This window comes from Tachysurus fulvidraco, chromosome 26 (assembly GCF_022655615.1).
Source record: "Tachysurus fulvidraco isolate hzauxx_2018 chromosome 26, HZAU_PFXX_2.0, whole genome shotgun sequence".
Lineage (NCBI taxonomy): Eukaryota > Metazoa > Chordata > Actinopteri > Siluriformes > Bagridae > Tachysurus > Tachysurus fulvidraco.
The window spans coordinates 11,230,364-11,241,372 of NC_062543.1; the positions used below are offsets into that span (position 1 = coordinate 11,230,364).

General features: G+C 38.2%; 1 protein-coding gene and 1 long non-coding RNA gene across 2 annotated transcripts in view; one reads left to right on the forward strand and one right to left on the reverse strand.

Annotated features, from left to right (window-relative positions):
- Positions 1 to 6,543, reverse strand: part of abr (ABR activator of RhoGEF and GTPase) — a 113,452-nt gene extending 106,909 nt beyond the window's left edge. The window contains exon 1 of the mRNA XM_047808954.1: positions 5,409 to 6,543. Coding sequence (XP_047664910.1) covers positions 5,409 to 6,330 — 922 coding nt within the window. The 5' untranslated portion in view covers positions 6,331 to 6,543. The remainder of the gene's footprint in view (positions 1 to 5,408) is intronic.
- LOC113663450 lies at positions 3,882 to 10,750 on the forward strand. The gene is made up of 3 exons (XR_003445500.2): positions 3,882 to 4,285; positions 10,153 to 10,255; positions 10,367 to 10,750. It is a non-coding gene; the product is annotated as an uncharacterized LOC113663450 (long non-coding RNA).
- The last annotated feature ends 259 nt before the right edge of the window (positions 10,751 to 11,009 follow it).

Sequence of the window (11,009 nt, forward strand, 5' to 3'; positions counted from 1 at the left end):
GCAAATTTAGACAAAAGTTTCACTATCAGTATGAATAATAACACAACTAACAAAGCAGTGGTGTGATTTGACCCCACCAAAGCAATTTGCCTATGTTATCTATTAACGTACATAGCACTGTTAGTTTTATTGATTTATAGTTACATTTAACAGCTATTTAACAGTCTTTTCCTCACTGGATTTTGTTTTTGTTTTTTCCTTAGACCAAATGCAAGTAAATAAAAAGCATAGTTTTAGCTATATTAACAAGAAGACAAGAATTAACTGTCTTGAACCCATGTTTGTACCTTTCATGAATGCTAAATGGCACATTAAACTTCACCATACCTACAATATCTGATGAATCCAACCTAGAAGTCCCTGTCTGAGTTGTACTATAATAAGCCATGATTTTTTTAGAATGAGCATTGCTCTATAATAAGTTCAATATTAAGTCATCAAGCAATGTGATATAAGCATTATGATGATCTATAGAACTGTTTTTAAATGAACTATTTTTAAACCTTTACTTCGAGTTAAAGGCCTGCATACCACAAATTCTTTATGATAAAGCATAGACTCAACATTGACCGGTCAAACGAAAGTTCATTTTCAAATGTAAGCCTTCACAAGCAGAAAAAATTCCTTGGAATCGAGAGTCGGGGGTTAAACATTACAGCCAGTTTCCTTCTGTGGGAAATTCAACTGTGGAAAATACAAGCGGTCAGACTGCATTCCTCAGAAAACAACACAAAGTAAAAGGTTGGAAAATAAAGTACAATCGGTACACGGTACAATCAGTCAGCTGGGGCTTCTGCTTCATTGCTCAGTACTGAGCCAGTATTTCACGCTGTACAGTAAATAATAAAATCTGCTACTTTCCTAGGTCAAATGTATGATTAACCAATATGAACAGAACAATCTCAGTACAGAAATCATCCTTTAGTGTAATACTGTGAGTTAATTACAGTAAATTGTTAATTCAAAATGATGATCATACAGTGAAATTAACAGTATTTTTACAGGTGAAATATTTAACCTATACGGAGTTTTAGTACAAGCAAGAAACCTTTAACATTTAAAAATGCAGAGCAGAAAGAAAAGAGGAAGTAAAACCCTATTTAACCATAACAACTTGCTGACTGTTTTCGTAGTTTACCTGAGAACGAAATGTCGTCAGTGCTGGATATTATTAGCATATTGTGGCCTCGGAAAATGTGTTTCAAGTGTTCATGGTAGTGAACACACTAATAAAAAAATACGAGCAGCCACTGATCGGTCATAGCATTAAAGTCGGTTCTCAAGACCTTTAAAGGTTTGCTGTGGTATCTGGCACCTAGATGTTAACAGCAGATCCTTTAATCTTTTAAATTGTGATGTGGGTCCTTCATGGATCTGACTTGTTTGTCCAGTATGCAACAATTAGCTTGAATCATCAGATCAGGGCACCGTATTCCATGTGTATTTTAACGGTTTGTGCTACAGTAGCTCTTCTGAAGGATTGGACCAGACATGCTAGATTTCATTCACCATGTGAATCAACAAGCCTTGTATGTCCATGACCCTTTTGGTGGCTCACAAGTTGTCCATCTTTGGACACCTTTTGCCATGTACTAACCACTGCATGCCGGGAACAACCCAAAAGACCAGCTGCTTTTACCTATTGCTACTTTTTTCCTGCTTCCAACACATAAACTTTGATAACCGAATATTCACTTGCTACCGAATATATCTCACCCCTTGACTGGTGCCATTATATCAAAACAATCAATGTTATTCACTTCACATCAGAATACAAACATCCAAACTCTGCCGTGTAATAATTTTAGAAATATAACAAGCTCAAAATATTAGGTCTTACTTGTTTATAGGTACTTGAAATTACTCACAGACAGTGTATATGATTAAATCTGATATGACTACACCATTAATTGTATATAAAAAATATAACACAAGCTGTCAACACTAGGGTGATAATTTTCCAAGAACAGCTCATCCTGAAGTGGATACTCTATTTATACCATGACAATTAGCCTCCTCTGACAATTCTTTATTAATTAAAGTATAACATGGACGTTTTATCCATTTAATGTTGTGAATGCATGTTTAAGTGGGTATAAACGAAGTAGTTGTTTCACCAGCCTCTTTTCCCACTTCCCACCTCTTGAAGATAATGATACAAAAAAATGCAGTTTGTCATGTTACTGAGAAACCACAACCCCTCCGGAACTGGAGACTTTCCATATCAGAAAACTTCAAACTTCATCAGAAAACAAACCCTATGAGCTTACAAATGACCAGCACTGAAGGTTCCTCCTTAAAACACTAAATAAACAAATTTCCTCACAGAAAATGTGATCAAACACCTCTGTCAGAGCAACTCTGAATTAGAATAGCATCAACCTCTGTTCTTTACTTCCCCTCTGACCTACCTTGTTATGTTAATGTTTGCTATGTGGGTGTGTTGGCTAATAGATTTTGAACGAAACTTGAACAAAAAGAACACTCACCATTTCACAGTATGTCACATTTTGTCTGTGAAGTATCAGTGCACTTAGCAACCAAACTTTGCAGAGAGTTAGCTTTGCGTTTACTGGGAAATTCCTCGTTCTGTATCATTCCTTACAAATGCAACAGATTTCTTTGATTAAAATGATTAAATGCTTTACAAAATGCAGTAGCAGGCTTATCCTTTATTGTGGTAATAAGTGATACATTTAGTATACCATGATTTTTCCCTACTGTTTACTGGATATTATAAACTTGACATATGGCTCATTAATGTGTGCAAATTGCTTCCAGTGCCAGAAAGTCTCTCTTTCCTCCTCTGTATGTGGTGCTTACAGGTGTGGTTGTAGAAGACTTTCCAAATTAACAAGTAGACACAACATCCTAACAGACATTGCGTATTTACTAGGCAAAACTGATGGAAATCACATTGTCTGTGAGAATAGACATGGGTAAAAAAAACAGCCTAAGAGAACTCCAAATGATTGGACTGATAAAGTTGTAATTAGCTTCACAGTTTTACAACTGGTCATTAAAATGTCTATTCGTGCATATATTAATATTTTACTATTATTTTCTTTGTTACCAAATATATATTTCCCAAGTACACAATACCAAAACATAAAAATAGCTAACTCAACTCACTAATCAGATAGCTAGCTGTCTAGTACAAGCAAAAAGTATCTTTAACTCAGCCTTAATGCAACAATCATGTTTGATAGCTGTTTTAATATAGATCGTTGTTTATTTTGGCTAGTCACACAGTCCATTTAAATTGAATAAGGTGTGTAACAGCTGCTGATACTGAATCGGGTCTCCACATTAGCACTTTTTGTGTTTTCAAAGGCAGAGCAGAGATGTGAATGGGGGATGGGCTTTCAGGTGACTCCTGAGGTGATTGGTTTGTTTTTAGCCATTAGCTAATTTTTGGTATTTTTCCCCAGGACACTGCTGACCTAAAGAATCTTGATAAAAGCACTTTACAATGGCAACATGTTGTCTCTTAAAGTTTTAAAGTATTTATAACAAACATTAATCAAAATAAGTAATTTTTACTTTACCCGACACTAGTTGTGACAATGACTAGGCAATTACCTAGAAGAACATAGTGTCTACATATAAAGGACAGAAAAACTCCCTTTATATGTATGTATAAATTTATGGTACATCACTTACCTAAATAAAAATAGATTTATGGTATGTCACTTACAAAATGTAATAAAATTTTAAATGGTTACAAGGGCTAAAGCTGACACACTGAATTTGGGGAATTCAGGTTTCATAGTGAGATGGATCTGGTTTCATACTCACTCCTCACAGTGTAATTATAATTCCACCATAATGTGACTGCCGATTTTGTACTGCTTTGTCATAAGGATAGGCTAATCCTGTACTATAAAAAAATCACCCAAACCTTTAAAAACTACATTCAAACCATGAGCAACACCTGTATTAACAATTGTCAGTATAGGTTCCCAACACCTCTAATAGGACCTTTATACTCTTATACCATAAATGACTATGATTTCTTGTATGTGATCGTGAAAACAAATAGTCTTGCTGTGATGCCTCTAATATTTTTAAACACAAACCTGTAAACCTGCAGGCTCAGCTAATAAGAGATAATTTCGAAAGAGCTCTGATGGAAACGGAAATAAGCGAGATTCCTCAACGGGGTGGCAAATTGCAACATGGAAGCTGGCAATATTCCAAGGGCCCTGAATACACAAGTTGAGTGAAAGTTTTTAGAGAATGAAAACTGTCTGGGCTGGGGAGCGTTACTTTGTCAGGATTAAAGGTACAGTCGAAATTCTTTTTTTAATTCTTGCTAGTACACAAAATTAAAGTGTAAAACATTATCTCAGAACAAGTGTACTACATAGCTGAAAAAAAGTTGAAAAACGATGTTTGTTTGCATTTTGATTATACTCATGTCGTTCATTTCACAGATACTCCCCGACACTCTTTCACACTTTCATAAATAATCAGGAGGTGCTGCATGTTTATATAGAGCTTGTGACTTGTTTGGATGTCCGAGTGCATAAAACGATCTCATGTGAACCAGCATATGTTTTGAAGGCATAGCTTTGTGTACATGGGTGAAAATGGGGTGGGCTCAATAAAGAAAAAAGGTATTCATTTAATCATTCAACTAATAACTAATCTCCGTCATTACCACATTTTAAAGGTGTATTTGATAAGATTGTGCCATTAATATTTTAGACCTCCACTGAGAGGAGACTGACTCTGTGATCCTGATCCTCTAGAGATTTACCAGCACCAGTTAGACTCTGCTATGCTAAAGAGGAAATGCCAACTCCATGTGGTCTTTGAGTACAACAACCTCCTCATCAATACAACATTTGTCGGACTGTATATTTATAAACACACTTCCGGTGTCACCCATATGAGGATGAGGTTCCCCTTTGAGTCTGGTTCCTCTCAAGGTTTCTTCCTTTACGATTCAAGAGAGTTTTTCCTCACCACAGTCACCTCAGACTTGCTCATTAGGCATAAATACAAACACATTTAAATATATCTAATATTAAATCGTGAATTTTGTATGACAAAATTCAAGCACCTTTGGTTCTATGTTTATGTTCTGTAAAGCTGCGTTGAGACAACGTCAACTGTAAAGAACGCTATACAAATAAACTTGAATTGAATTGAAAATTAGGTCTCAAAGGGTTAGGAATGGTTTGACATTTATATTGTTCCAGCCAGTGTTCATGAAGCTCAGCCCCCCATGTCTCAGTTGGAACATGTGGTCTAGAAAATAACTGATACCCAAAGACAAAATCTTTCTGGGCTGGAAGATAGTTTTAGTTAAATAGTTTGAGTTTTCTATGCTTTTGATAAGGAAACTGTTTAACCCATTGGGTCTTCTACGTTATTTGTCCATTATTTCACCTTTAACTTACCTACTGATGAGGAGTCTTCATGCTCGGAGCTGAGGTATCCGTCGCTTCGCCTGTCCGGTGTGCTGCGGCCCGAACCGTAGCTCCCTCGGATCGGGACAGACGGCGATAATCTCCCGTCATCCCCAGAATCAAAATCCCTACTATACCGAAATGGTCTGAGTGACGAGTTGCGGTTCTCCCGCATCTTCTGATCGATCAAGTTCTTCCGCACGAAGTTCTCGTTTAGCTCCACGTCGTCGTAATCTTTGTCGCTGTCGCGCTCCGATTCCCGTCTCCTTCTACCACATTCACCATGGAGATATGAGGTACCTGAACCTGGAGTGTTTTCCTTCACCAAAGCGGACTTTTTACGCGGAGGAACCAGGATGGGTTTACCAGTTTTGCTTCCTCTGACCGGCTCCTCCATGCTCTTGCACACGATTGCGTGCAGCTTGATCCCCGGAGGAGCGCGCATGCTTTCCCCGTGCGTGTTTGCTTGTTTGGTGGCCACGACATCCGCGTCATGCTCCTGGGTGCCCCATCTCTCCAAGTCGTGATCCTTGGTGCCCCATCTCTCTGCGTCATGTTCCTTGGTGCCCCATCTCTCCGCGTCATGCTCCTTGTTGCCCCAGCTCTCCACGTCGTGCTCCTTGATGCCCCATCTCTCCGCGTCGTGCACTTTGGTGCCCCATCTCTCCGCGTCGTGCTCTTTTGTGCCCCATCTCTCCGCGTCGTAACTTTTCCTCTTCTGCGCAATGGTGGTCTGCAGGTAGATCACCTTGAACTTCTCCATCGCCAGCTCCTGCTGCAGGCTTTTCAGCCGCGCTTTACATATCTCCAGCTCGTTCGCGATATCCTCCACGGAGGTCAGGTTCATCCTGGGCACCTCTCCGTCTGGAAATTCATTCCTCCAGTGCTTCTCAAATTCCTCCTGATCCCACATTTTTATTATTTTTTTACTATTTTATTTCCTCTTTCTTCAAAGAAAAGTGGTTCCAAGGGGTTAAATGCCCCCAAATGCCCCCCAAAAACGTCCGCAAACTCTAAACTAATCTATTTTGTTTATAGAAATGTTCATTTTCTTTGTACCTCGCTTGAGCTTCCTTCCACGCAAAGACAGATCCGCGTAACAGAGTCGGGAAAGAAAAAAAAACAACTTTCAACTTCCGTAACTTTGGGAAGCGCTGACGTCACCGTCCTGAAATCCAATCACAGGAGCCCGTTGGAGGTACGCGTAATACCGTACTGACTAGTATGCAAATGCGCATTGTGACGCAATAATTTTACGCTATGCAAATATAACATCTCATTATTAAGAAACAAATAAACAATTAAAGAAAGAAACATGGAAAACATTACGTACCAAGAAAAGGGTTCACGCAACAGTTTATGGGTCCAGATATAACCTCATAGTTCCAAAGAAGTTACCTTTACCTTTCCCTTAAGGTCTAACATTGTTTACAATATTTTTGGGCAAAATATTTTTGTTATGTTTGGCTAGCCGTTATGACCGACTGTTATGGATATCTGGCCTGATAAAAATATTCAAGACAACAAACACTTCCAAAATAATATGCAAAGTACTATGGTGCAATACGTGTCCAGTTACTGAAAGTGATTTATTATGGTCAGGGTGGCAGTGGATACAAAGCCCATCCGAGGTTTATTGACGAATTAGAATAGCTGATCCATAGAGCATGAGGAGAACCCGCTCTGTAACAAAAGTCAAGTGTGTGTCGAATATGTGTTATCCCTCTTGAGGAGCCCTTAATGTGTTAATCTGTGAAACCTATTAGAGTATGATTTGACAGACATGATTCCCAGAACAAAAGTTAAAGAAAGCGGTAATTAGCCAAAGATCCGTAAGGAATATTTAGTTCTATGTATGATTGAGTCATGTATGATGATCATTCTAGCAGGAATCATTCCGACTGTCTTCCTTCAGCACTTGTATGAATAGGAATAATTATGTTGCCAATTTGTACATATAATAATACAGACTAATCTTAAGCCTGTTATTAGCCAAGACAAGCATTAGGAAAAAAGGTGAAATGATCAATATATAAGAACATCATAAGGTGTTTTATAAGTGCCTTTTTTCACTCTTCCTCACAGGCCAAAAGCAATTTAACTCTCATTCAGATTTCACTCAATAGCATTAGCTGAAGAGGACAAATGTGATATGGGTATTGCGGTGTCGGTGGAGTAGAATAATGGACAGGCTCCATTGCTATGAGGTAACTGAAGACGAGAGACATGTATACTGATAGCCCCGACCAGCAATGCAGAGAAAGGAAAGAGGGTGAGGTTTAGGGGCATGGGGCATCCTGCTTCAGAGAGTCTATTTGTGATCAGATTTCAAGATCATTTGACATTTTGGAGCTTAACACATGAAAAGAGTAGAGCTATCGGAACTAGTGAAAGAGAAAATCATGCAGGAGAATGGAGATGGAGTGAGATTTGAGCATGCATCAGATAATAAATGAGTCTGACTTTTGCACTCTGGTCAATAAATGCATAATGAGATGTAGGTCATTCATGAACTTCTTATTGTAATAGAAGTAGGAACCGTATTGGCAAAGGAATAAAGCAATCGTTTGCAAAAAAGCTAAGGATGTTCAAACTACGTTAATTTCCTTGCATGACAGAATCTTGCTGCATGGCAGAGTTAGAAGGGAGAAACCAAAGACCATATTAGATCATCTTGTATTTGATACACATCAGTGCATTCAACTCATGACTTAAAAGCCAACCCGAGAACGAGTCTTCCAGTAAGCTCCAGCTTTGAATAGCAATATCACTTATGCAGAGGGAATAGTTCATACAATTTCATTCTTAGCAGGAAAGATAATTGCCATATGGCTGTTTTAGAAGCCTTTTTGGACCTAGTCCCAGAATGCAAAAAACCTTGCATTAAAGGTGTTTTTGATTAGGGTGTCAGGTTCGTCAAAGGATCAGTAAGCTCGAGGTAATCACTGTGTTGTTTGGTAGAACAAGGCTTGACTTCAAATTGTAAAAGTATCAAATTGTCATTTTAATAGCCCTCTGCTTCATGTAAGATGACCCAAACAACCACACACCCACCAGTGAAACTAGGTTTGCCTCATGAGTTGGATTTCAAAGCAAAATCTTAGATCATCTGGGCATGGAACAAATACCTGAGCTAAAAATATATAAAATAATAGCTAAAATACAAAAACTAGCAATGGTCTCTTGCATAGCAGTATTACACATGACAAATGTTCTAAGGGGTCTTTGACATCATATGATTTTTAGTAGTCAATCAGACATTCAATCAAACATTACAAAGGGCACCTTTAATATAAATGTCCAACCATTTATGGATAAAAACAAAGCAAATCACAAAGATCTGTCAGCTTATTTGTTTGTAAAGTGATTAGTGTGACAAAAAGCAAAACTAGCTCATAAAGGATATATCTGTCATACACTTGCGGTGGATATCTGCTTTATTACCAGGTCTAATTTCAGTAAAGGAGCAAGTGGTCATTTTTTAAAGCCTTCAATTTCCAAGAATTTCTCCATAGGTACCATATAATCTGTTTTTTAATATAAAATGAAAGGTTTTAACTAATTGTGCAGTTCCTTTCTACAACTAGCTGCATCAAATATAAGACGATATTGTTATCTTTGATATTACATGATTAATATAAGGAGAGAAATACATTTAAACATTATAAAGGGAACATTTAATATAACTGTCCACACATTGCAGGTCAGTAAAGCTACAAACAATTGAATAAAACGATACCATTTATGAGCTGGGGTGGAGCTACTTTCTGGGCCAGAAAAATAAAAAGGTATTATTAAAGTTTGAAGTTACACAATCTATTTTAATATGAACACTAGTGCACTTGCTCTTTTAGGGAGTTATCCTGTCTACCTGTTTAAAGGTTGAAAATGTAGCTGATTATTTTTAGTATTGTGTGACAAAAAAGCAGAAGTCAATCTTGCGGGACATTCACGGTGGATACCTGCTCCTCCCACCAGAGAACTGAGAGATTGCTTAGGTTTTTTTTTTTTGTTAACGCTTCCTAGGAATTCTTCTGGAATAATAATGTTCTGACTGGAAATTTTACAGCCAGTATTCTAGCTTAATCAGCACAATCGCAATATCTCCTACTGTATCAGCTACAGGATATCCTTGTTTTTAAACTTTCATAATATTTACTCCCCTTTTCGGTCTGTTTTATCTCCAGCTTCTCACATTATTCCTTGGGATACCATTACTTCAGGAGTGCTAGATCTACGTTATACATTAGGATAATATTATTATTAAAATGTCTTAGATTTTTCTTTTCTTGCACACTGCTACTATAGTTTGGATGAACAGTCTACACTCTGGGTCTTGTCTGATATGATAAATCCCTACAGTATTGAGTTACTCGTTCAGATTTTATTCTATTACAGTATATAAAGCCTTTGTGCTATCATATGTGCCCTGCCTTTTTCAGCAAGTGAAAGTATTTTCTGTCAGCTAACCCTTGTTATCCGTGGTACCTTCCATAGGGGGACTTATCTGGCAAGGGCAGTCGACAGTATTCTGTTTCTAGGTCATGCAGATTCATTCCACTTTATATCTTCTCACTGATATAAAGGCTCAAAATGTTGACTTTCAGGTGAAGGGTTGCACATATTATATGGAGTATTAATGCCCTAATACCTAACCTAACCTAACCTAACCTAACCTAACCTAACCAGTGAGGGCTTTTCTGATGACAATTCCCAAACTGATTCATTCTGACAGGATAGCTACAGTAACTCAATTGACTACTCTGCAAAAACAGGAATCTGAGGCTAGCCAGTCGGTTGGAAATCACAGGAGACTGCATAACTGCATGAATAAGCAGGTATACAGGTGTTTCTAATTGAAATCAGAGCATAAAAGCCTTTATTATTGTCACATATACATTACATCACAGTGAAATGCTTTTTTTTTCCCACATATCCCAACCGAGGAGGTTGGGGTCAGAATGCAGGGGCAGCAATGTTGCAGCGCACCTGGAGCAGGGAGAGTTAAGGGCCTTGCTCAATTTTCCCAACAGTGGCAGCTTGGCAGTGCTGAGACTTGAACATCGACCTTCCGATCAACATCCCAGAGCCTTGACCACTTAAGCCTCCACTCCCACGAGTGGTATCAATCATCACATGGTGAAGTAACAGAAGAATCATCCATCCATCCATCCATTTTCTTTAGCAATTTTCCTATAAATTATAAATGTCTTGTTTAATTGTTTAATGTCTCTATGGATGTTGCACCGTTTGACCTGTGAGACACGACATCTCGTTCCACTGCATGTCTCAACATGTAGCGAAAATGATAATTAAAGAAACTTGAAATTGAACTTGAAACCTAAAGTCTATCCAAGGGCACTTGGGGCACAAAGCGGGGGTTTATCACAGGTCACACGCACACACTCATTCACACACTATAGACAGTTTAGAGACCAATCCACCTACATGTCTTTGGACTTTTGGGAAACTACCCTGAAAAAACCTTGAAGCATAAGGAAAAAATGCAAACTCTGTGTACAAAGGGTTGAGGTCGGAATAAAAACCAGAACCCAGGAGGTGTGAAGCAAATGTGCTAACCTCAGTTAACTT